A 26,885-nucleotide genomic window follows, 5' to 3' on the forward strand; every position below is an offset into this window, starting at 1 on the left:
AGGAGCCAGGAGGAGCAGGGAAAGGGCAGTTTGCTTGATGCAGAACAATTTGTCCCTACCAAAGCACATGTGCACCAGCATATGCTGTGGCACAAATTTGTACCACTACTATTTGTGCCACTGTAAGCGCATGCCCCTGCACATCTGGATGTGGCCCCTCTTGCTATCACCACAGCATCAGTAATGAATTTTACCTTTCATCAGAATCACAGCATACTAATATTTTGTGGTTTCTATCTATTAATAAACAGAATATTTTGATTTCATGCATATGCAAAACAATACACGCACAAAGTTATCATTGATATCTCATAATAAAGGATACCTCTCTTAGTAATAAACAATTGGTGTTTAATATGCCTGGGATTTTAATATTCTTCAGTGATTAGCTTAACAAGATGTGACCTGTATGTATTTCCTAGGATACTTACAGGGTCTGGGACACTTGCCAACCACTCAGATTGCTCCATGTTCTTAACACATGTTGCAAATGCAATTATCAAGGAGCTCAGAGAAGATGGAAGCAAGGGAAAAAAATATTAGTGGACAAGACTGGGATTTATTACCACAGACACTAATTCTTTGTTTGCAAATAGAACAGCCCTAAAAATAAATTGTTTTGTCACAGTATCTTTCTTTGGTCTGCTTGCCCTAATTAACTCCAAGGGCCTCATCTTATTCTAGCTGAAATAAAGGAGAGAACTGCTGTTGGCTTTAGTGGGAGCGAGGTTAAGCTTATGATCAGTATTGCTTCTGACATGATTTTGATGTGTTGAGCTATAATTTACATGTAGTTTAATAAATAACTGTTAAGCATGCCAATGGGATTCCCAAAAGTAGACCTGGGAGTACAGATGTGTTCCATCTGCAATACATGAATTCATATCATGCATACTCCTGATAAATGCTGGCAGTGCAAAATTTTTGAAGACAAGAACTAGTATTAGAGCTACTGACCTAAATGAATATCATCAGATAAAAAAGGACCTAAATCTTGCACAGGACATCTGATTTTTATAGCTAGTAAAACACATGCCATTATCTATGAATCCTCCTGTTTATCCCTCTCCTACATGAGCCACGAGAAGAACAGAATTGCCTACTTGGCATTTGGCTTGTTCATACCACTCGCAGCTCTGTGTGAAGTCAGTGGCTATAATCATATCTCATGCTTCAGATGGTTGTATACAGGAGTCAGGAAGGATTTTTACACGTGTTTACACAGGCCACTGATTTCAGCTGAGGTATCTGGGTTCTCCTGTAAGTCACTAATGTATAACAAGATAAATATCTGTTTTAAAGAAGTAGATATTTTCTTTTCCTACACAAAACATTAAATACATTCTAACTATGAACACTCCTTGTCCACATCCAGACAAGCATGGCCATGCGGTATGTGGCACCACAGACACATCTGCGATGCCACATACTGCATGTTCAGTTGCTCTCTGCGCTGCAAGGGAGCAGTGCAGGGGAGATTTTTTTAATGTCTGCATATCCAGGAGTCAAAAAAAACCTGCGGTGGGGGGAAAAAAAAGCAGAGTGGCGCACACAGGAGCAGCCTTTGCTGCCAGCCAGGCTCTGCACAGCAGGATCACTGCTGCTGCAGCCCCAGGAGGCCCCCAAAACCCCAGGTAAGGCTGCTGGGGCCAACCAGCCTTCCGTACCCCACCCGGGGTAATTTGCCATGAGTCAGAGCTTGTATGGCATGGATGTTCCCCAGGGACAAGTAGTAGCAGCATAAGGTGTCCCACTGCTTGTTGTCCCCAGGGAAATAAACATCCACGCACGTGTGGACATGGCCCTGGAGTCTTCTCATCAAGGAAAGAGGTCCAAATAATGATATAAATACTGTAAATGGCTCTAACATTCACCAACAGTTATTTCCTTCCTTTTGTACTGTCTTCCAAGTCCTCCACAAATTTCTCTTGTAATATATAAAAGTTGTAATTCCCTATGGATCTACAGAGATTGCAGTAAGCAGGTTTTTTAAAAGATTCTGTTTTATCAGAAAGCTAATATGTTTCATCAGCAGCTGTTTTATTATGCGTATTCAGGCAAATGATTAGACGGCTTAACAGATAGTTCGCTCCCTATTTTGAAATTTAAATCAAAATCAACTTTTTTGTCCTAGAAGCTGAACAAGTGGTGTATCAATTTGTACACAGAGTCTTTGTTCTGTCAGATGGCTGGTCCTTTTCCAGCATAGATAGAGCTTTTGTTTCTGACAGAGGAAACACAGCTATACCAGGCAGTGCTTTGTCAGTTTGTAGTGAAGTAATGGGCATTGCAAAAAAAAGAAAAGCCACCTATAGGGAGACTGAAGAGAAAAAAAAAAGGTTCAGATGATAAAATGTTGCTTCCAAAGACAGACAAAAGATTTGCCCCAAATGGAGAGACAAAGTTGTGAAGCTAAAGGGAACATCTGACATGCCCAAAGCTCTTACTTTCACTGTGTACAGCACTCTTAGAGTCAGAATAACAGAGAAAGTCCAGTCTCTCTTGCTTCTTTCTCATGTTTCATTATTATGACCAATAACATTTGAGCCAGGCTTCCAGTACATGTTCAAGAGTATTTAAATGATACAAGAGTATTGAAATTATAAAGGCAAAAAGGAATGGTAACCTGAGTAGACAGCAGACTGCCTCTCCCTGTGTCAACATCAGTAGGCTAGAGTTGAAGGGGCACAGTTTAGTAGACCCGGCATAGGGCTGGGAACCAGTTTACCCAAGTTTTCAACCTGGCTAACAAATTGATTCCTTCTCTGATCTCTAGAAATTACAGAACATAGAGCTACATAAATTCTTATTAGGCCTGGTAATCCAACTCTCTACCAATGCAGGATTATCCTTTAATCTACATTTACTAGCATTTTATCCAGTCCAGTTTTAAAAATATGCCAAGACCTAGAGTTTCAAGTTCTTCACTTGGGAAATTATTGTACTGTGCTGACTGGCAGATTTTCCATGAGGGTGGTTTAAAGGGTTAAATCTTTAAAAGGCTTCCCAAATTGTTGCAGGAAATCTTGCATTTGCAGTCACCTATTTTTGCCCATAATATTAACAAAGGCATTTGAAAGTTCAGTTTATAAAGTGTAGATGTCATATAAATACCCATGCTAGCTCCACATGTGCTAATGTAACAGCTTGCACCTTCCTCGGATTCCAGGTGCGCTGCTGCCTGCAATCCAGGCCTCCATTTTAGCCAGCCCTTCTCCTCAGCTGTCTTTGCTAATCTCCCCTGGCATATTTTGATGTTACTCCATGTGCAGGCAGCTGAAGAGAAAGAGTATTTAGTTGACAAGTTTGTGGCTTTGCTGGTCTCTCTGGTACTCTTAGCTTTGCTTCCCTTTAATATCCAGTAAGTCCCCTGGGTTCTTCTTCCTATGCTAGTCTTTTTCTTTTGAAGATTATGTCTCTTTCAGAACAGGCTCAGGACACCTTTGGACTCTTTTATGGCCTGTCAAACCTCCCTCTATTTTCCCCAGGCTTAGTCCAGTCAGTTATTTTGGGTCTCTCCTCTTCCTGCTCCAACCATCGCTCCTGCCTTCTTCACAGCCAGAGCTCTTCTGCCTGTTTGCTTCTGGGGCTCTTTCTATATACAGCCGTTGCAGAAGTGATCTCCTATGCAGCATAGGCTGTGTCTGCCACTTTAAGGTCTTGAGCAGGCTGCAGATCCGCCTGCAGGTGGAAACAGACCCAATCAGGAGGGTCACATGGCACCCAGGAGGCTGCCTGATTGGTGTAGGTCTCAGCAGTCAGGGTATAAGATAGGTCCTGAGAGCGGAGCTGGGGAGTTGCAACTGGGGAGCCGAAGGGTGAACATCTCCTGGCTGGAGCACTTCTGCTCTCAGAACATCTGGAGGTCAGGGTAGGAACTGGGGGGATGGAGGAGGTTCCTGGGGACCCAGTGTGGGGTCCAGAGCCTTGAAAAGGGGGCTGAGTGCCTGTGACCGGCTGAGAGGAGAGCTCAGGACAAGCCCAGAGAGGAGCTGTATGTACAGGGGCTTTGTGAGAGATCAGGAAGGTTTGAAGACTGGTCCTGGTGCATGACCTGAAACTATACCCGGCTGGGGTTGGATGGTGTGGTGGGGCTACCTATGGCAGGGCATTCTCCAGGAAATGCCATACAAGTGTCTCCCCTGAAAAAAGCAAGAATGAGATGGTGGAAAGCCTCAGCCCCATCTGCCTTGCAGGTGACCCTGTGGAGGAAAAAGGCCAGACAGAAAAGCACACCACAGGGCAGGGGCAGTGTGTGGAGGGGCCTGAGAAGACAGACCAGTTTCAGAGAGAGGGCTAGCTGCTCAAGAACCTAGCCATAAAAACCTCAACTGGTCAATGCTGGGGCCAGGACCAGGACAGCTGAAGGGCAAAAGCACCCACAAAAAGGGATGGCCAGAGCCAGTTGCCTTGAGTCCCAACTGGCTTAGAGGCAAGGCCGGGGCCTGCAAGGCTTAAGGTCCCAGAGGGGGCCACTGCCAACAAGGGGTCTAAGGAGTTTGCAGCCCCAAATGATGGCAGAGGGTAGGCTGCCTGAGTAGGAGGGATCCAGGTCAGGGTCTGAATGTCAGACAGGAATATAGTGCAGCCCAGTGTGGGGCTGAAGCCATATAGTGATGCCATCTGTGAGGCATGGAACGTAGTGTAGGAGCAGTACGGAGCTGTGTATTATGCCCTTGGCATCAGGACACTAAATGGGCAGCCTCCCACCTAGGAACAACTATTTAACTTGGTTCCATCAAAGCTGTGGCAGGAAAGTCAGGTGGATGGACTGCCCTGGACAGGTGAAGCTGGTCCAAGCATTGGCCTGCCCAAGACAGCCCCCTGTCACACCTCCAGCCTGACTGATTCCTCCTTCTAGGGCCCCGTCCCTTCTTCCCTGTAATGGGCATTGAAGGGGTCCCATTACAGCAAGCTGTACAACAGAGACAGGCAATTATTTCAGGCAGAGGGCTGCTTACTGAGTTTTGGCAAGCCATCAAGGCCTGCAGGACAGGCAGCCAGGGGCAGATAAATATTAATTTTCTAAACTTTTTAGGGGCCTTGTGGGCCAGATATCATGGCCTGACAGGCCACATTTTGCCCACCCCTGCTCTAGAACTAGGAGTAGTGCTGCATCCAGACTACACATAGCACTGCTGAGAAACAGGGCTTGTTAGTCCAGGCTCGGGACCATGAAGGTGCAGCTACACTGTTTCCAGTTCCAGAGTCAGCATGTGCAGAGCCAGACCAGGTACCAGTCTCTCTATGCAGTGCTTCCTTGTGCCATGTTGACTCTGATACATGAGCTAGCAAGTTGACAGGTCTCTCAGGATCTCTCTGCATAGCTTTCCATTGTGCTGTATAAACATATTCCCAATACCGGAGTACAGCTACTTTTACAAATGAGTAGACATGTGAAGTAAGTGTTTTTCAAACAGTGACCCTAAGAAGCAGAGTGTTTCAGACTAATGATATAAAGGCAAGCTTCTTCATGAAAGCAGTGCTATTAGCACCCTGATTCCACAATTGAGGTTGGAAGGCTGGGGAGAAAGGAGAAATTGATAGACATGAAGATTTTGTTCCTAGACAAGATGAGACAGATGATGACTTGGATGGACGTGTAGGGTCAGAAAGAAGAATGGAAGGTGAGGCAATTTTCAGAGAAACTGAGAAAATAAAGTTTCTGGGCTCTAAGCAGTGATCAAAACATAGCTTTCAAAAGAGAACGTGGCAATTTTCTCAACATCCTCAGAGAAAAAATGGAGAAAGAATAATAACGGTGTTTACCACTTCAATAGAATTTTTCACTTTCAGCTTTCTTTACTAAAGGAAGTACCACTGAAAATGTAGAGTATGGGTGATTCTAACAACAATGTAATTGCAATATGAGACATCCCATGCTTGCTGAACTTGTAGAATTTCGATCGTTGGTTTCTTCCAGATGTAGTTTGTCTTTTAAGTAAAACCTATTAGTATCTTAAAAATCAGAACTGCAACGAACTCTGATTTGTGTTAATGAAGAATGTGGTGAAATGTAATAGCTCCAGCTGTTCTAATCCTACCAGTTTTGATCCATGCTTCTACACGCACATTGCAGGGATTTTTACCTCCCTTGGCTTTTGTTTTTTTCACATACTAGTAAGTGGCCAAGTAATCAATTGTTCTTTCACTGAATGTCAGATGAGACATACCCAAAAGTAAAGTGCTAGATTGAGTTCAGTTAGAAAAAAAACAAGGTGCCTCCGCAAGATTTTTTTGAGCTCAGGGTTTGAAGCTTCCTATATGGTATTATAGCTTTTAAAAATATCACCTAGAAAACTCTCAGAATGCACCAGAAAACTTTGCTATCACCATAATACTTTACAATTTCCCTTGTCCTCTAAGAAGTGTGTGCCTTTTTTAGGGGCACGATCATTTGACAGATGTCACTTTACAAGGCAGAGGAAGTTTTAAGGCTCCACAACTATTAATCTTTGTTTTTTCCCACTGATCCTTTTAAATATTTGGGATTTGGGCACTGTGCTTTCTCTCTATTGTTAAAGTGAAGTGTTTACTGTGAATGCAATAAGTGACAATCTGTGTTATAGTTACATGCAGCAAAATCGTCAGACTGCCAGCTGTATGTTAATGTCATCTTTCCTTTTCCTTTTTTTTTTAATCTCTTACAGCAAACATGCACTTGCTATACAAAGTCTACTAAGCAGAACAAGCTTCAGTACCCATCTTCATCAAGGGATTCCCACTTCACTCCTTCACCAACCTTCATACCTCACAGTCCCAGGCCTGCTGCTGACCAAAATAATGAGCATTCCCAGAGAGCTGGTCAAAACAAGCCACATCATGCAAATGGTCTTGGGGCCTCCCAGCAGGACCTGAAAAATGGTGACCAAGGAGACTTCACCCAAATCTCCAACGATGCCTCCAGCACCTCATGGTCATTTCAGCGAAGCAAGTCTCTCTTCTGCCTGCCCACAGTGAGCTCCTCTCCAGGCTCAGATTTTCTTCACTTCAGTGAACCAGCCCAGATTTTACGTACTGGGTCACCTGTAAATAAATTAAAAACATGGAGGTGCAGCCCCAAACTTAATATAGATGACCTGGAAGGGGTGCAGGAGACTGATGTGGACACAGGGATGAAGCTGTCCTTTTCAGATCTGTCCGTGGTCTCTGCATACTCAGCCCTTAATGGATTTTGCAGTGATTTGGAAGCTTCTCTTCCCTCCCAAAGGCGAAGGGTCAGTAAGTCCAAACAGGTGCTCTCCAAAGGAAGGCCACTCTCATTCATGTGCAATACCCTGGAGTTTTCTGGTGGTTCACTTCCTTCTCTTTCTGAGTGGTCTTTCGGCTCCTTCATGTCACATCCAGAATCCCCCTTAGCATCTCACTTCCAGCTCAAACAGTCACTGAGAACAACCCCTTGTTCTCTGAATGGCAATAAACCACCTGGAGGTATGCAGCCAGGTCCTCCAGCTAATGAAGAAGAATTCTACATCTGAGCCTTCTCTGTACTACACCCTTCATTGTAAATACATGCAGTGCACTTCTGCCTTCTGAGCAAGCTGGGCAGCTAAGAAACGTCCTTGCTCATTGCAGGGGGGAAGGTATTACACCAAAGTGTGCTAAATATTGGAAAGGGTGTCCACACAGCACAGAAACATGCATAATAATACAGGGTAAGATAGTGCCCACCAAATTCATACTGATAGGATGGTCTGTCTGCATTTAGTTCTTCCCATGGTCAGGCTGATGAAGGGTTTTGTCACTGATCTTTAGCCTGTGGTAAAGGAAGTGCTAAGAGTGTAATCCATCTTCCCCCAGCAAACAGCTGGAAAGACACTGAAAAGAAAGTGCAACTAAGAGCTGCAGTAACTTCTCTGAGAAGCACTCTGCTTGTAGAGAGCCTGATTTCCCTTTTTCCAAGAGGCTCCAGAATCAGCTAGACAGACTGGTAGAGTAGCTCCAGTGGAGTCAGACAAAGTGGTTGAGGGCCATGCGGCTCAGGCCACCTCCTTGGTCTCTGGGAATTTGCAGATTTGGAGAGAAGCCACTTATCCATACCCTCAGGAAGAAGGAACCCACCACATACCCACCCTAGAGGAGTCAGACTGAGGGGAATCTGGGGTAGTTCTTCTCCGCATCTTCCCCAAAGTGCATCCCATTGTTTTTTTCTGATGGGAGGAGAATGGATTGTTAGGATTGATTGTTAGGACTGCAAAGCAGCTCCCTATTTGGGGGATCTGTTATTATTTTAGAGGTAAAAATCTATTTCATACAGAAGCTTAGCATGCCTGGTCCTAGCTCAAGAGCATTTGTGTCTGTGTAAAACACATTTCTAGCCAGACTTGTATTTTTAATTTATCCAAAGGGGAAAATGCGTGGAGTTTTACTGGTTTGGGCTTTCTGGGCTTTCAAGTTAAAATATTGGCAAGCTATTCTGGTCTAATTATTTTTGGTATTTAAGGAAAAAATGTAACTGTATCAAGCGTTTCAAATTGCATCACATGTCCTGAAAATGTCTTCCTGTGTTACAGTACTGGAACTGGCTACTGCCCTGACCTAGCCAGTAAGAGAACTTAGGTTAATGTAGTGCATATATATGTATATCTACACTTAATCCATAGACAAGAACAGTTACGTACAGCTGCAAAGTCATCCCTCTGATAAAGCAAGTACATCAGCATTAAAGAAGAAAAACTAAGCACCTGATATTACTCAGAAGAATATCCGGTTTTCAAAGCAAACAGCCTAAATAAAAAGTTACGCAAGAAGACTGGAATAATCTCCTAAACTACATTCTGGTCCCCACAGTAAATACACAGTTTATAACTTCCCACAAACCATATTTTAAAAAAATCCATCCCCATATAGGCTGAGTGAATTAAATCCAAATTTAGTTGTTATATATCAATTAAAGTCATTCCCCCAAATCCATGAAAGACTTGGAGTTCATGGGCAGGGCTGGATGAGGGATCAGGCAATTTAAGTCACTGTCCCTTGTTCATGCTGGTCAATCTTTTTTTGTCTCCCCCCACATTGACAGGGAGTGGCACCTCAGCCTTACCTACAAGTTTCCTTACCATTGTCAGAAACATGTGGAATACAAACTGTGTTTAATCCTCATTTTTTATATTATCTATATTCTAGATGCAGACATGCAATTGGGAATATCAGCATTTTTTTCACAGAGTAATTCAGGTTCACTTCTAGACTTAGTGAACTGCCCTGTTCAGAGATGGTTAGAAGTGGAAATAGCAGGAATGAGGGATGTGACATGGTATTCGTATATGCACCACTTCTGGGCCTGCTCCAAAGTCTCTAAGTCCATAAAAGTCTTTCTGTTGACTTCGGAAAGCTACAGGTAAGAGTAGTGCTACAAGCTTAATTCTCCACTGTCATCATTACTGTATGGTGTCATTTACACCTGGGCAAACCATGTATAAAACACCAGCAGCTGACAGTGATAGCAGTTTATGGCCACTTCACAGATGCCAATGCAAGGTACAATGTAGAGAAGAATTAGTTCCCATAGGTGTGAATCCATGCTTCAACACTGCTCTGTGTGTCAGTGCAAGGCTAAATGATGAAATAGGACCATGTATCCATTGGTCAAACCATTTTGACCAACAGCAGTTACTTCCAGAGATGACAATCAGCAAAAATGAGTTGGCTCAAACCAGTCAAAAAGTTCTAGCCTTCCTTATTTGGGGGGAAATTATCTCTTCTAAATTATTTTTAATAATACTAATAAAAATTGATCCATACATAGAATCAAAAAATTCTGTCAAAACCAGCTTCGGTTGACATGTTTGTTATTTCCTGAAACCATGCCAACATTCAGACTCCTGAATGTGGCTTATGCTGCTAACGGAGAAGACTTTGAAAATCCTGTTAATCTACAGTGTGCCTTATGACTGGAATTCAGGAGATCTGAGTGCAATGCCATGACACTGATGATGATGGGAGGCTGTAAGATAAGCACAAGAAAGGTCCTCACCAAGCAGCAACTGCTAGGCTCAAATGTGCTAACCCACACATGGGAATATCCAAGTTCCAGTCTGCACCACACAAACCATAACAGGAATGAAGCCAAATTAATTTCAACAGGCTCAGAACTGATATTGCCTCCAGTGGGTTTTTCTCTCTCTGTCCAAGTACTCCAATGCTGTTTATTCCTGTTTAACTAGAAATTCATGTTTTAATGATTTAATTTCTGTATGAATAATTCATGGTGCTTGTAACCAAATTTGCAGTGGCAAAATGTCTCACTGTCAGGGATAACAGTAATATTGTACTGACACCTTTTTTGCTGTAAAAGTAAAAGCCAGCTTTGAAGAGTGAACTGATGAAGGTAAGTTCCATTAATTCCCCTTTCCATCATAAGAAAGGGACCTGAACTGGAGATGCACAAGGTTCATTAGCATTATACTGACATGTTTTACTGTTAAATTATGAATAGCATCATAAGAAAATGTTGTCATGAAGCTTTACCTTTACCTTCTTTCCCTTTGCCATCCCAGAATTTTTTGCTTCTATTAAATAATTAGAAATCAAAAGTTAGTTGAACTTAAGCTTGTGTGTGTTCATTCATTAGACACACTAGACTCTGTGATCACTTTGGCTCAGACTTCAGAATAAACTCTATGTTAGATGTGGGCACTTCAGTTCTGGGTACTGCTTATCCATACAATAAATATGAAATAAACCCAACCCTAATTATTAGGCCTGTGCCTTATTTTAGCTTCAGATTTATCTCTACAGATGAGATCTTATTTCTCCTTTTCATTTTTTATTTTTACCCTGTTAAAGCTGAAGGTTATGATTAATGTTTTTAGACCCTATAGACATTAATCCAACTCAGTTTGTCACCTGGATTATAACAACACTTTCCTTTTATGTCCTTAACCTTTGGTCTTTGTCCAACATATACACCACAAAAGTAAAGTCTCCCTCTCTCTCTCTCACTCTCCACCCCCACCTCCCTCCCTCTGCACCACCCTCACCTTCCCCTATCCCCATCTATCTATCAGTAGGAGATTGAGCACATTCTAGAATTGAACAATATATGCAAAAAAGAGCTTTATATTCAATTGCATTGGTTTACATTGTGCTGTTGCAGAAATAGGCTTTGCATTCTGCTCTAAATATGCAGAGGTTTTTGGTCACCCTGATCACCTGGGATTTGTGTTCAGAGTCAGTGTCCTGAACATTGGAAAATGATTGTTCCATGGGTCCAGTGCAATCCCATTACAGGAGGGATTCTTGTTGAGGAATTCAAGATAGCCTTATAGGGCGTGTCCAGATGTGCATGGACATTTGGTTCCTTGGGGACAAGTAGCAGTGGTGCATCTTGTGCTGCAGCTACTTGTCCCCAAGTAATGCCTGTGCTGCATACGCTTTGGTGCGCAGCAAGTTACCCCAGGGGTGATAGGAGAGGCCAGGGCCAGCACTGTGCAGCCTAACCTAGAAGCCTCCCGAGGTTGCAGCCACAGCAATCCTGCCAGGTGGAGTCTGGGGGTGGCCCAGTGGGTGGCCCAGCTCCACTTTTCAGCAGTGCATGCTGCCCAAGCGTGCGCTGCTTCATATTTTTTTTCCTGCAGTTTTTGGGGTTTTTTTACTCCCGGATATCCTGGGGTCCTAACATGTTTGCAGTGCCACACACCTCATGACTGTGCTCGTCTGGTCATGCCCATAGGGCACATCCTCACGAGTAGGAATGTACTTTCCCTGGGGACAACTAGCAGCAGCACTTATTTGTGCCATTGTTAGTTGTCCCCAGGGAATGTCCCTGCATGTGCACTCTGGTGCATGGCAAGTTGCCCTGGGTGGGGCACTTAGGCTAGCCCCAGCATCCTTACCTGGGGTCCTGGGGCCCTCTCAGAGCTCCAGCAACAGCGATTTGGGCATGCGGAGTCTGGCTGGCAGCCAGAGGATGGCTGGTTCCAGTTTTGGGCAGCACATGCTGCTGCCATGTGTGCCGCCCTACTTTTTTCTGGCATGGGTTTTTTTTTACACCAGGATATTAGCAGCATGGCAAATGCCTGCATGGGTGGCGCCGCAAACCAAACATGCACACCCATCTGGACGTACCCATAGAAGGCTTTGAAGATGAGGGCCAAAACTTTTAATTTGTCAGGGAACTGGTGAAGAAAACAGAGCACTGTAGTGGTATGTTTTTATCAAGATCAGAATATGCCGTGGGGGCTGCACTGCTGTATTCTGAATTACAGTTTAAGGTCCATGACTTTATACCTATATACACAGCTTTACAAAGCTTTATAAATAGTCAAGGCTGACGGCTGCTAATCTATGGATCTCTTTGACAAGGCCTGGCTCAGACAGGACAAGGCCTCTGCCTCAGGCCTTAATTCTTGCTGGTTCCCAGAGATAATAGGAACTGTCTCTATCATGTGATTTCTGGCATGCCAAGGGGCAATTTTTTGTTTGGAGCTGCCGGTTCTGTGACTGAGGGGATGCATAGACCTTCAGATCACAAGGATGATTTCGCTAGATTCTTCCTACCTCTCTGCTAAAATTCCCCCACTCCCCTCTTCTGTTCTGGCACAATTCATCGGAGAGCTAATGAGGGAGATGCACAGAGTGGACACCTTGGTGTCTGAGGTTCGATGGTCATAGTTAACAGGAGGTTATGTGGGAGCAGGATCAGAGTGGAATTGGGTTCTCTGTCTCATGCTCTTGTGATGGGCAGGGCTGACTTGCAAGGATATCTTTGACTCAGTCTGTGAGTTTCTGGGACATTATTATAGAGGATTCGGGACTTGTGCCTAGCACTTTAGAAAATTATTGTTGCTCTAATCTACAGTGACTTCAAGTCTTATTAAAAATATACCCTAAAACTGTAGATGTCTGCTGCTTTCTGTCATTATAACTTTTTACGTGAGTGTTTACACTGCAGCAACTGTTCAGTTAGAACTGTGATGTTCAACTTTTGGTCCTGTGGGCTGGTTGAGTGGCACAGGGCAGTCTGCAAGCTAAATCCTGTGTATGGGGACTGTCTGCAGGTCTGGTCCAGTCCTAGGTTGGTGTAGAGGTCAGTCCCCGGGTACAATCTGGCTTATTGACCTGGCCCTGCACACTGGATCCAGCCACGCACACCAGCCTGATACTGTGCACAGCCAGATCTTGTGTGCTAGGCCTGGCCGCATGTCAGCTCAACCCTACACGCCACTCAGCCCCATGTGCTGGATCCAGCTAGGAAATGACCCTTCATGCCAGCATGATCTAGCACACAGGGCCACATCATCAGGCCATGAGGGTTCCCCCTGAGTTCGGAAATTTGGTGGCAGGCGAGATAGAAGTAACACTACCACCACTCCCCTGCTATTAAATTTTCAGACCCATAAGGAGACCCATGGCCCAGAGGTTGGGCACCATTGAGTTAGAATCATTGCACTGTGGTGTGATGTTTGCTTTAACAATGTGAGATGTGCTGGAAAGGAAATGGACATAGTTTCATAGTTGGTAGGGTCAGAAGGGACCTGAGCAGATCATCAAATCTGACCCCCTGCCATGGCAGGAAAGAGTGCTGAGGTCAAAGACCCCGGCTAAGTGATCATCTAGACACCTTTTGAAGACCCCCAGGGTAGGAACCAGCACCACTTCCTTTGGAAGTTGGTTCCAGATCCTAGCCGCCCTGACTGTGAAGTAGTGCCTCCTGACATCTAGCCTGAATCTACTCTCCGTCAACTTATGGCTGTTATTCCTTGTTACTCCAGGTAGTGCTCAGGGAAACAGGGACTCTCTCATTGCCTGCTAGTCTCCCTTGGCCAGTTTATGGACGGCCACCAGATCCCCTCTCAGCTTTCTCTTGTGGAGGCTGAACAGGTTCAGGTCTCATAGCCTCTCCTCCTAGGGCCTGCCCTGCTGCCCCCTGATCATGCGAGTGGCCCTCCTCTAGACCCTCTTCATGTTGTCCACATCCCTCCTGAAGCGCAGTGCCCAGATCTGATTGCAGTACTCCAGCTGTGGCCTGACCAAGCTCACACAGAGGGGGACGATCACTTCCTTGGACCTGCTCGTGATGCATCTGTGGATGCATGACAAGGTGAGTTTCGCCTTGCTGACTGTGTCCCCACAGTGTCGGTCCATGTTCATCTTGGAGTCTATAATGACTCCAAGATCCTTTTCTGCCTCTGTGCTGATGAGAAGGGAGTTCCCCAGTCTGTAGGTATGCTGCTGGTTCTTTCTCCCTAGGTGCAGTACCCTGCACTTGTCATCCACCCACCTGTAACCTGTCCAGATCCAATTGCAGCCTGTCCCTCCCTTCTAGTGTGCCCACTTCTCCCCACAGCTTAGTGTCATCTGCGAATTTGAACAAGGTGCTTTTCACCCCCTTGTCCAAGTCACTGATGAAATTGTTGAACAATTTGTTGAACAACTGTTGACCAAGCCCTGGGGGACCCCACTGCCCACATCCCTCCAGGTCGAAAATGACCTATCCACCACCACTCTCTGGGTGCAGCCCTCCAGCCAGTTGGCAACCCAATTGACTCTGTAGGCATTGACACCACATTACTACAGTAAACCAAGCACTCAAGGGCCCAATTGTTGGGCCACTAGGTGGACTTAAACACCTAAGTGCAATACTGTTCCACATTGTTTAAGCTTGCTGAAAATCCAGTAATGCATCTACTTTTGTGATACACAGTCATTTCATCCTTAGATTGAGGAGGAGGACTCATCCATATTATGTATTTTTTTATCAGTTTTCCATGGACTTGAGTAAGATGGAATAGGATCATACTTAAGCATCTAGGTCCACCTACATGTCTACAGGTTTGTCTAAATTATGTAGTTTATCCCCACCATGCCCCCTGCTTCCAGCCTGGGCCACCAGGCTGACAGGGGGAGGGGGAGTTAAACTCCATCCCTGGTATGCGGGGGACCCAAGCTCAAGTCTACCTGGGGAGGCAGCCCCTGCTAGGCTTTGCCCTCCCCCTACACCCCATGGAGAGTGGGGGGCACGGAGGGCCACAACCCTGGGCCAGCAGGCGGAGGTGGGAGAGGGGTTTAAATCCCCTCCATGGCTGCACGGGATTCCAGCCCAGATCTTCCTGAGGAGGGTAGCTCCTGCCAGGGTTTTGTTTTCCCCACTCGAGCAAAGAGCAAGTTTTGTGGCCATGCCCCACCCTGGGCCTGCAAGCTGAGGGAGAGGGAACAGGGTTTAACCCTCCCTCCCTGGCTGCACTGAACTCCAGCCTGGGCCTTGGGGGGACCCCCTGCCAGGCCCCTGTCCCTTCCCTGCTCAACTGGAGAACAGGGTGCATGGCCATGGCCAAACATGGGGCTCATATGCTGGGGCAGGGAGGAAGGGAGTTTTAAAGTCACCCCATGACCCCAGACCCCAGCCAGAGTTTGCCTGGGGAGAAGCAGCCTCTGCCAAGCTTTCCCCCTTCCACCCTGCTTGAGCAGAGTGGGGGCATGGCTCTGCCCCAGCCCAGGGCTGGGAGGCTGAGGCAGGAGGAGCAGGTTTTAGACCCACTCTGTGGCTGCACAGGACCCCAGCTGAGATCTGCTTGTGGGGGGCTGTCACACTTCTGCCCCACACACCCTGCTCAACCAGGGCGGGAGTGGGAAAGGCAGCCCCCACCAGGGTTTTCACCCTCTCTTTGCTGGAGTGGAGATTGGGGATGGGAGAGAGGGGGATGAAGCCACAACCCGGCCCAGGTCTGGCACACTGAGGTGGGGAGGGAAGGAGTTTAAACCTCTTCCCTGGACTGCATCATCAGCCAGGGGCTGATGGGAGGGGTTCAACCCCCTCCTCCTGTAAGTCTGACAGCCCCAGGCTCATGGTGGAAGGGACGGCAAAAGCCTAGAAGGGGCTGCCCCCAGTAGGCAAACCCCAGCTGCGGTCTGGGGTCTCCCTCCCCTCCACCTCAGGGTGCCAGCCACAAGCCACATCTAACCACACCCTCCTCCCCCTTAACTGGAGCTGCAAGTGGGGAAAAGCCAGGCAGGGGCTGCTCTTCTCCCACCCCACTTCACCTCAGACTGCCGGTCCCTGCCGGCATCTGGCACACCCCTGCCCCCTCCACTGGAGCAGTGAGTGAGGGAAAGCCAGGCAGGGGCTGTTCTGCATCTGCCAGGCTGACCACAGCGGAGATCCCATGCCCCCTACCTCCCTCTTCCTCATTTTGCTGGCCATGCCCCACCCCTGCTTTCCACTCCAGCAGTGACTGAAGGGAAAAGCCTGTGAGGTGCTTCTCTGCCCTACCTGTGGTCCAGGGCCAGGTTTCCCACCCTCAGCCCTGCCTGTGCCCCTTTCTCTGCTAACCAGAGCAGCAATAGTGCTCCAACTAGGGACCATAGGGGCCAGGCCAACCTTGCTCCGCCAGAGCAGACAGCACAGGCCAGCCCAAGGCTGCAAAGCATCCTGGGATGCTGGGGGACTCTGATTTAACTTGAACCAGGAAGGGGTCTGGGACAGAAGTTCCATAAACCAGTTTGATCTCAATCAGCAAAATCTGATACTACATGTAACCAAGGTTTATCTTGAACCAGTTTTGGCCACTTTGAAAGTGGCTTGTGTGCACTGAACTTCTGTTCTGTTACAGTTTCAAATCAGTTTCTGATCACTTAAACTATTTTTTGTGTGACTTCTGTCCATAGCCTAAGGTGCCACCCTGCCCTACCTTCCACCTGACTTCAGACTAACATGGCTACCAACCTTGGTGACCGTTAGGGAAATTCCTACTGCAAGTCTAGACTAATAGCTGTCTCCAAGCATTCAGGTACCTCCATGTCTGCAAAGTATTTCAGTGTGATAATTGATGAGATCAAGGTTTCTGCAGAGGGTATTACCAACTCTGCCTTCCTTGCTTGGGATGTAACTGAGTTGGATGTATAAAAGCTGCTAGTGCCATCTGGTGGTTATTCTGAAAACTATGTTACTCTGATGCAAAGGTTTAAACAGCAGCAACAAAACCATCGCCGTTCATCATAGAACTGTGGGGCTGGAAGGGACCTACACAGATCCCCATGATCACTGAAGCAGGATCCACTACTAGATTCTTTTCTACATGCCTACCCCTCCATGAAGACAGGTGCTACTTTTTCCCATTCACTTCACCTGTTTATCACCATTTGAGAACTCAACATCCACCTTTGTCACAAAAAAGCGCTGATCTATCTGAAAATAAGTGCTGTGGAAGGACATTTGCCTCTAAGAGCAAAAGTAGGCAATCGTTCTATCGCTGTACAAACCAGAGCCAGCTCCCATCACAGTGCATTAGTGCAGCATTTCATTATTCTGTGCTTGCAGATCTGGAGATAAGCATGCATTCTGCCACTCTGTCCTCCTGTTCATCCTTTAAGCACTGAGCCACTGACAGAGCAGCCTGATTGGTTTACAAACCAAAGCTGCTGTGACTTAGATTTGGAAGCTGACATGTTCTTTCTTGCTTCTGTGCCATGTCTGGTGGGATGTGTAGAATGTTACACTAATGGCAATAAATTTTCAAATTTCAAAGTCATGCTTGGGATTGAGCTGCGTATCTGCTGGCACACTCTACCTGTAGTAACAAAGGGTTGTCCTGAATCTCACTTTTTGCAGCTAAATAAATATCCTGGCAGCTATAGCACACACTTTCACGCTCTCTCTTTTTTTTTTTTTAACAAAAGCTTTAGCCTTCCTGGTACACAGACAATTCACTACATGTAGCCAATACACTGCTGTATTCTTAAATCTGCCCAGTCCTACTTCAAAGCACTTTTCTACAGAGTTGTGCTGAGAGTGACAGGACACCTAGAAAGCCACATACTTTAGGAATAGAAGATCAGCTTTATCAAGGGAAGACCAAGAGGCTGTTTTATACAACTGTTATTATTCTGGATCTGGTTCACCCAGGGGGATGAATTATATATTTTTTGTTTGTCTTAAAATCTGGATCTTTTAACGTGCTGCAATGAATGTGCATGATAACTATGGAAGAAGTTGGGGGCTAAATTGGTGAAGTGGAAGAGCGCGTAGCATTGTTTTCCATGCCAGGACTGTGAATTTTCCATGTTTAGTTTTGTTACAAGAAAAACAAGCATCAGCCCCTGGCTATGGAGCTCAGCAGATGGTTGCATAATTTACCTTTCAGCCTCCTCACCGCAATTCCTTTTTCTGTGCCACGTAAGTCCACAAAAATGTTGCCTCTGCCCTTCAGCTTCTCTCCCTTTAATTTTGCTCCATTGCCTTCCTCTAATTGTTGTTCTGTGGTTTCCCCACAAGGAGGGGTGGGGTTGGGATTCCTTTGCTTGTTCCCACGCTGCTGCCCTTCTAGGCACCAAGCACAAATCCATGAGACAGGCCATCTTTCTGCACTGATGGACACAGCAAGGGCAGGTGCACTTACTGGCCTGACCAGGCATTCCCTCTGAGCTGTGTAGGGCAGGGAGGGGTTTGCATGCACCACTAAGGGGGCTATCTACCCAGTTAAGTATGATGCCTGGAGCAAGCTGCTCCTATAACTTTGTGAGAGGGGAGATGGTGTTGCCGATTAAAATTGCAAGATAAATGGATCTCCCACAGCAGCACATGAATCTACTAAAGCCAGCTTGCATGGGCACACCTTGGGGAAAAGGCAGCACCTGTCAGAACCCCTGGGCCCCACTGCCCTTCCAGGTACATTAGACAGTGAAGGCCCCTCCACCCCTAAGCCATGTGAGCTGGGGAAGAAGGAAATTCCAAGGGGGAAATAGCCCCTTGCTATAGAAACTGAGCAAGAGCATATGCTGAACTAGCAGCAGGGCCTAGTGGTAACAGTGCCAGCCATGGCATTTCTACAGGTTTGATCAGATCTTCTCTGGCTGTTCTATCTTTGCAGCTTCTACTTTCCCTCCACTCTCTTTGCGTATGCCATTTATCCCATGATCACCTCTTGGCCAAACTGCCCAGTTGTGGCCTTGGCTCCACCACGATCCGCTGGCTGGGAAATTGGCTTCGTGGTCGGACCCAGAGGGTTGTGATTGATGGCAGTCACTCATCATGGTGCCCTGTAACCAGTGGGGTCCCTCAAGGCTCTGTCCTGGGACCCATACTGTTCAACATCTTCATTAATGATGTGGACATTGGAGTTAGGAGTGGACTGACCAAGTTCGCCGATGACACCAAACTTTGGGGCAAAGCATCCACGCCAGAAGATAGGCGGGTGATCCAGGCTGACCTGGACAAGCTCAGCAAATGGGCAGACGAGAACCTCATGGTGTTTAACACCAAAAAATGCAAGGTTCTCCACCTTGGGAGGAAAAACCTGCAGCACCCTTATAGGCTCGGCAGTGCTACGTTGGATAGCACTACAGAAGAAAAAGACTTGGGGGTCATCATTGACCACAAGATGAACATGAGCCTGCAATGCGATGCTGCGGCTAGTAAAGCGACCAAAATGCTGGCGTGCATCCATAGATGCTTCTCGAGCAAATCCCGGGACGTCATTCTCCCCTTGTACTCGGCCTTGGTGAGGCCGCAGATGGAGTACTGCGTCCAGTTTTGGGCTCCACAATTCAAAAAGGATGTGGAGAAGCTTGAGAGAGTCCAGAGGAGAGCCACGCGCATGATCAGAGGTCAGGAAAACAGATCTTACGATGACAGGCTGAGAGCCATGGGACTCTTTAGTCTGGAAAAGCGCAGGCTCAGGGGTGATCTGATGGCCACCTATAAGTTTATCAGGGGTGACCACCAGAATCTGGGGGAACGTCTGTTCACCAAAGCGCCCCAAGGGATGACGAGGTCGAACGGTCACGAACTCCTGCAAGACCGTTTCAGGCTGGACATAAGGAAGAATTTCTTTACTGTCCGAGCCCCCAAGGTCTGGAACAGTCTGCCAGCGGAGGTGGTTCAAGCACCTACATTGAACACCTTCAGGAGTAAATTGGATGCTTATCTTGCTGGGATCCTATGACCCCAGCTGACTTCCTGCCCTTTGGGCAGGGGGCTGGACTCGATGATCTCCCGAGGTCCCTTCCAGCCCTAATGTCTATGAATCTATGCCGGCAGTGTGACACCAGTGGACCCAAGCTGGCTTTAAACTAGTTAGCTCAGGTACCCAGCACAGCATAGCTGTAACAGTACAGCGTTCAGCATGGTCTAATCACCCTAGTGTTTCCCCAGCTTCTCAGGTGCATGTCCCCCCTTGCAGTGCACCAGCAACGGTGGTGTAGACATAACCTTCCCCACAGCTTCACTCTGGCTGTTCTTGATATCTCCTCCTTCTTCCCCTGCCATGTCTCCTTCCATTTCACATTCTCCCCTGTCTTTCCATCTAGCTACAACTCCCCCCAACAAAAGGCCACCAAAATGATCCCACGCAAAACCACTGGCTGCTACCATGCCCCTATTCTGTTTGCTTGTTCAACCCTTTGTTCAACTCCCGCTCTTTGTTTCTCTCTGGTCTATTTAAGTTGGGAACTGTTTTGGGCAGGGCCTGCCTACTGCTCTGTGTCTGTATAGTGCCTAGTACAATGAGCCCATTTGTGGTTGATTCCTGTGCACTACTCCATGATTAATCAATACGTCAGGAAGGCCTGCCCCATCACTTACCTCTGACATACATAGGTCAAGAGCACGCCTTTTAACACCCTTAAATATTGTGCTTTGAAATCCTAGCACGTGGATGGGAAAGCTGCCCCTCTCCCCAGCCACCAGCTGTTCTAATGCCTTTCTTTGCTACTTTGGTCCAAAAGATACAAACTTACTCAAATCTTGTATTTGGATGCTTGGCTCTGCTGCTTCTGGAGCAGTTGCTTGACTGCAGCTGCTACCAGATAGCGAATAAGTGGCTGAGATGTATTGGGTGGTGATGGTGAGCTTTTGGCAACTGTGCAGCAAAGATGAAACTCTTTTTTACCCCAGGCATCTGCTGCTGAATTTATTGGGATGTTTAGCAGCATTGCCTGGTGAAAAATCTATATGAATCTTATTGCTATAGTACACAAGGAAGCTTGGGCGGGGTGTGTGTGGAATGAGTGAATAGATCCATAGATATCATTTGAAGTCATAAGTAAGCAGCATCTAAAAAAGAACATAACAAGCAGATGGCCCTCTTGGAGAGCAAATCATGTTAAAAGCCAGACAGGAAGGAGTGGAGCTGTGAGTGAGTAAAGGAAGGGCAAGATGAAGATGGGAGAGAAGCATGAGGCATGGTATGAGGAGGAAGGTAGCTGTTAATGGACTACTGAAGTACAAAGCACTGGGTAGGTACACTCTAAAAATTCACATGCCTCAAATAAATGGGCTGGTGTAGGGGATGGCTGGTGACAAGAACAAGCTATTTAAACCTTAATTCTCTGTGCTGTGGCAGTAGAATATCTTGCTAGAATTACAGCCATGATTGCAATTCTGCAAAGCCCCAGGCCCCTGGCAGACATTATACTGACTTGTGATTACCCCGGTTAATTGCATCTTAAATAGTAACCTGGCCACAAATTTATGCAATTAATGGCACAAGAAAACAGGAAATAAGCCACAAAATTATTCCACAAAATATGTGTAATTATTTTGTGGCTGGTTTCCTCACACCTTAAACTGAATGTGTGGCAGGGTCCCCACCAGCCCTAGCTGCATGGCGGGGCTCTGGGACCATCCCCAGTGCAGTCCCAGAGACAGTGATCTGAGTCCCAGCACTGCACTGTACTGTGGAAATTGCTCTGATGCAGTCCTAGGGCTGAGATCGACAATAACCTGATTGGCAGTCCCAAGCTGGGGACTGCACCAGTTATCTAGGCACCCCGGTTTCTACTTGCTAGTGTAGGGGGAGTCTGAGATCATGATATCAACAATCACACCTCCTGCTATGCCACATGTGTGCGGCAGAATACACAGTTTTGGGATCTGGGATCGCGGAATCATGCCTGGAATTCCATCATGATTCCAGGCATGATTCCATGATCCCAGATCCCCCTTCAGTAGCAAGAAGAAACCTGGGTGCCCAGTTAACCAGTGCAGTCCCAAGTGCATCATGTTAATAAACTAATGTGTGCCAGGGGTCCTATAGAGGTAATCTCTAGTAGGGCTGCGCAAAAAACTGAGTCTTTCCTGTATTAGAACTATTGGTACAAAATCCTAGATGATACCAGACATTACCAGGTGACTTTGCAATGGTTTCACAGTGAGTTTGGATTGGACTATTAGGGCATTCACCTCAGAGGGTAGGGGGAAATCTTGGCTTCTGGTGTCTGCTTTTATCACTTTTAATGTATTGTGCATTAAATAGTCATTGGATAAAAAAAACAGAAAGAGTCTTAGGAACAGTAACCAGAACCTAGCCCTCACTCTCCTGGCTGAGCTAAGATCCCCTTTGTGCTTTCTTGTTTTGGCCCCATGAATCATGTGTTTTTTGAAGCATACTGGAGCGGCATCCACTGATAGTGTGGACTAGTTTCTCATCAAGTGGTCAGGACACTCCAGGAAGATGGGGGATACAGATTTAAACTCTCTCAGCCAAAGAAGAGAACTAAACCTGGGGTTCCCATTTCCTGGGTAAGTGCTCTAAGCTACTAGACTATTATATCAGAAGTGGCTGACATCCCTGCCCCCCAGTACACTCCTTCTCTGGATGTGCTTAAAAAGAAAACAGTGAGCTCTGTTTACTTTGAACAAAAACCTGTACGTGCCTAATCTCATGGCTCAGGATCCCAAGGGGACAAAAACAATGTTTTGCAGCCCTGACTCAGGCACAGAAACTCCAGAAAGAAGGAGTTTAGGCAAGGAGCTGAATTTTGCATTTCCTAATGCCTCATCCTAATGTATGGGCTTTTTGGCCCCTGCCCTGAGGTGCCAACCCTACCCCCACCCCAGGCACTGCAGGGGAGCCTACTTGCCAGCTCTGGGTTTGGATTCTACACTTGGGGGCACATCTATACATGCACTTTAATGCACATTAGCCTTTTTTAATATGCATTGAAGTGTCACTAAAAAACTTGGTATTTAGCTCATGTGCATTAAAATAAGCTAAAGCATATTGGCTACGTCTACACAAGTGGTGGATTGTGCAGTTGTTACTGCACAGTCATTTAGTACTTCCATAATCAATAACTAAGTGACTGCGCAGTAACCGGCATTACCGAGCAGTAGTGTCTCTGCACGTTTTTGTTCTGATGCTACTGCACAGTCGCAACAAGCTATTGTGCAGTAGCATCACATCATGGTTAGTGCCCCCCAACACTACTGTGCAGTAGCAGTGAACCACACAGACATAAAAATTAGTTTCCAGGAATCAGTGTTGCATCAACAAGTGGCATCAGTCTGGAAGCACAAAATCAGAGGAAGCATACTAACATGCAAAAGCCCAGAAAGCATGTCAACCTTTTCTTTGAAGCAGCAAAATGTAACTGTCAAGATATTTACGGTCATTGTTGTCTAATAGCATGGCAGCTGATTTCTCAGCAATATCAAAGAGTTCTGCTAAAAAAAATCATCAAGGTCATGTTATAATCTCTAGAACATGGCATACAAAAAAACCAAAATAAGAAAGAAACCAAGAGAAAAAACAGTGGAGCAGTGCATGCATGGGCAGCGCTCCCTTGCAGCACAGAGAACATCTGAGTGTGGTGTATGTGGAGCCACAGATGTATTTGCGATGCCACATACCACACAGCTGCGCTCATCTAGATGCGGCCATTGGGCGCATCCAGACAAGCGTGCATGTGCCTGTTACGGCATCTCAAAGCAGTTTGAGGTGCAGCAAGAGGCACGCTGGGAACAAAAAAATGTTCCTTATACTTCATATTTGCAGTGCAGACTCTAAATTTGATACCCGGATTTCCAGGTACCAAAAAAACAAAAACCTGCAGAAAAATGGGGCAGGTCATGCTCCTGTAGTGTGCTGGGCAAAGAGGAGCAGAGCAAGGCTGCTTCATATTTGCAGTGCAGGCTCCATCTCCAGTACGTAGGGAGGTGGGGGTGGGGGTGGTTGTGTGTAGGGGGGACTGTGTGGGTACAGGTGGAACTGCTTGGGAGGGGTGGGGCCCCTGCCCAACCCCCACAAGGCGCACAGCCCTCCCCACAGCAGCCATTGGGTGCTCAGGGCCTGTTGATGGCAGAGCCCCTTCACAGCATGGCCCTAGCTGCCTCAGACCCAGTACCTCCTGTGCTGCATGCCGGGGGCACAGCCTGAGGCTGTACGCCTTTGGGCAGCACTGAGACATTCTGGCTGTCACCTGGGGACCCGGGTTGTCCTGCGCGGTCACCGCTGCCTCTGGGCTGCCCTACAGGGCAGTGGGGGCAGCACAGAGGAGCCACAGGCCAGCCCAGCTTGGGCTCCATGGAGCAGCAGGCAGCACTGAGGGGGAGGGGCTGCTTTTCCCTCATGGGGAGCACACTCCTGCCCTGCCAGTGCTGCTGCTGCTGCTGCAGCTGTTCAGTGTGAGCAGGCGAGTCTGCTGCAGGCGTGGGATAGGGTGGGACTGCGCGCGGGTCCCCACCAGTACTGTGGGGCTGGGCCCAGCAGCTGCTAATGCCTGGGCTGCCTAGAAAGCCATTCCAGTCCAGAGCTGCCCCAGCCCCACTGCATGCCCAGGAGGTGCCACCATGGGATGACACCTGGGCCAGGCAGGATGATGGTACCTGCCATGGGCTGGACAAAGCCCCTCCATAGGCCAGATCTGGCCTGTGGACTGTATTTTGCTCACCCTGGTGTAGTGCGCTGGGCACCACTCAGCCCACACAAACACACAGTGCCCACAACATGTGCACGAGCTGCATGCTTGGGGCACAGCACTGGTGCAAGGTTGGAACTGGCCCTGGGGTGTTTCCCCAGAAAGGTCCCCTGAGGGGAGGGTGGGGGCATGAGTGGTTCCTCATCCCAGTTGTCTGGGAGCCTCATGCCCCCAAGCCCAGGCAGCATGGGTTTGGCAGCAGCACAGAAGAGCGGCTGGCCTGCGGGGGTGGGGGAGAGTAGGTGCGGTCTGGAGCTATGGCAGCAGGTGTTGCTGGGAGCCTGACCTGTCCTTCCCTGGGAATGGGGTGAGGGAGGCAGGCTGCCTCTGGCCAGCACCCAGCAGCCCACCTGCCCCTGGCAACTGAGTGGGGACTGAGGGCCAGGCCTTGCCCGAATGACTTACCATGGTCCCTGGGCACTAGGCCTGTGCAAATAGGGAAGTACTCAATTCAGATTTGGATTCAGCCAATTTGGAGGACAGTGATTTGATTTAGAGATGCGGATCACTGTCCCGAATCTATTCAGTCGAATCAGCTTTGGAAGATTCGGCCCCAGTTTGGAGAGATTCAAAGATTCAGCCATAGACTGTAATGGGGAAATCACTGAAATAACTATAGCTTTGTCATTTTTTGGCTGATTCAGATAAAAATTGCAGGGCCAGTATCCCTTTCTGAAGGCATGAAGTCTGCCTTGTGTCAAGGAGATAGGCACAGGGGTTTCTGGGAAACTGCACCTCAAATCTGCTGACAAGCAAAACTCGTGCCGTGTGTGTTAAGGCAAAGAAGGGTGAAAACTGCAGGCATGGCAGCCCTTGCTGAGGCCATGAAGCCTACCAGCTTTCAAGGAGAAAGGTGCAGGGGTTTCTCAGACACTGCACCTCAAGCTGCTGACAAGCAAAACTCATGACATGGGTGACTATGTTTGTGTTAAGGCAAGCCTCACTGGCAATGGGGCCTCTACACGACACAGTAGCGTGCCCCAATGAGGTCTCCTCCTCCCCTACAGCTTCAACCTGGTCCACCACTTTAAATAACAACAGGTAAAATAATAACTTAGTGAGGAGCAGCACAGTAGCACCAGCAGCATCTCAAGCAGCCAAACTGTCCCAGAGCCCTTCTTTCCTCTCCTGCAGGAGCTTCTTCTCCAGCAGCTACCAGTGAACTCTCCCTGCCAGCCCCAGCCCTGGGGCTTAGATGTGCCCAGAGCCCTGCACCTTTCTGGTCAGGTGCTAGGGGTGTTGGTCTAAGGACATGGCACTGGCAGACAAGGTCCTTTGGGTCAATCTAATCTGGTATCTTTTAGCAGACCAACTGAATAGTTACAGAAATATAGCTTAGCAAGATTTCAGGTTGAAAAAACCTTCATCAGGCTGAGAAAGCACCTGCAGTTGGAGTGTGCGTGTGCTGCTCCTGCATGGAAGGAATAGTAAAGAAGCCAGAGGCTGGCACGCAATGCAGGCAAGAAAGCCAGTCAGCGAAAATGGAAACGGAGGTGTCAGAGGCTGAGGGACAGGCTGGGGTCGGGAGAGAAGGGAGATGTAGCAGCGCAGGTAAAAGTGGAGAGGTAACTGGGGAATCAGATGTCTGGCAGGTTGTAGTGTGTCAGAATTCCAACGTCTACACTGAGTCCACGAGTTTTTGTACCTACTACCTAGGAGGCTGATGAAATGAAGTTCGTAGGCCCAGGTCTGAAAAGTGGTTTGTAAACATCCCCCTCCCCACCCGACCCCAGCCTGTCCTTCAGCTCCTGATGCCTCCATTTCCATTTTCACTGACTGGCTTTCTTGCCTGCATTGCGTGCCAGCCTCTGGCTGCTTTACTATTCCTTCCATCCAGGAACAGCACACACACACACACCCCAACTGTAGGTGCTTCCTCAGCCTGACAAAGTGTTTTTCAATCCAAAAACTGGCATCCTAGGCAACTAAGCTGAGCTCATCTGGAGCCTCAAAACTCCACTGTAAGCCACAGGCCTGTGATGCATGCATGTGGTAGCTGGAAGTTATGGCACCTCCTACCTGACTTTCACCAGGGGGATCCTTGGTCCTGGCATTTCCTGGGGCTGCCATGCTGCCACCAGTCTCACCAGGCCTCCCTGATCCTGGCAGAGTGCAATTTTAGTGGTCATGCCCAGGACCTGGAACCTCCTCCTTCCCCACAGTCCCAGCCCATACCTCCAAGTTCATTTTGGCATGGGAGCTCAGCAGGGACATGTAATTCCCTTGCTGGCTGGTGATGCAGTGTATGC

General features: G+C 47.5%; 1 protein-coding gene across 3 annotated transcripts in view; it reads left to right on the plus strand.

The window, feature by feature from the left end:
• The window catches only part of FAM124A (family with sequence similarity 124 member A), a 193,796-nt gene extending 180,977 nt beyond the window's left edge, over positions 1 to 12,819 (plus strand). For all 3 annotated transcript variants that reach the window (XM_090026600.1, XM_090026583.1, XM_090026591.1), the window contains one exon: positions 6,651 to 12,819. In XM_090026600.1, the coding sequence (XP_089882726.1) occupies positions 6,651 to 7,478 (828 nt within the window). In that variant the 3' untranslated portion in view covers positions 7,479 to 12,819. The remainder of the gene's footprint in view (positions 1 to 6,650) is intronic.
• Positions 12,820 to 26,885: the final 14,066 nt, after the last annotated feature.

This window comes from Crocodylus siamensis, chromosome 1, assembly GCF_052110815.1.
Source record: "Crocodylus siamensis isolate JL-2025a chromosome 1, ASM5211081v1, whole genome shotgun sequence".
Lineage (NCBI taxonomy): Eukaryota > Metazoa > Chordata > Crocodylia > Crocodylidae > Crocodylus > Crocodylus siamensis.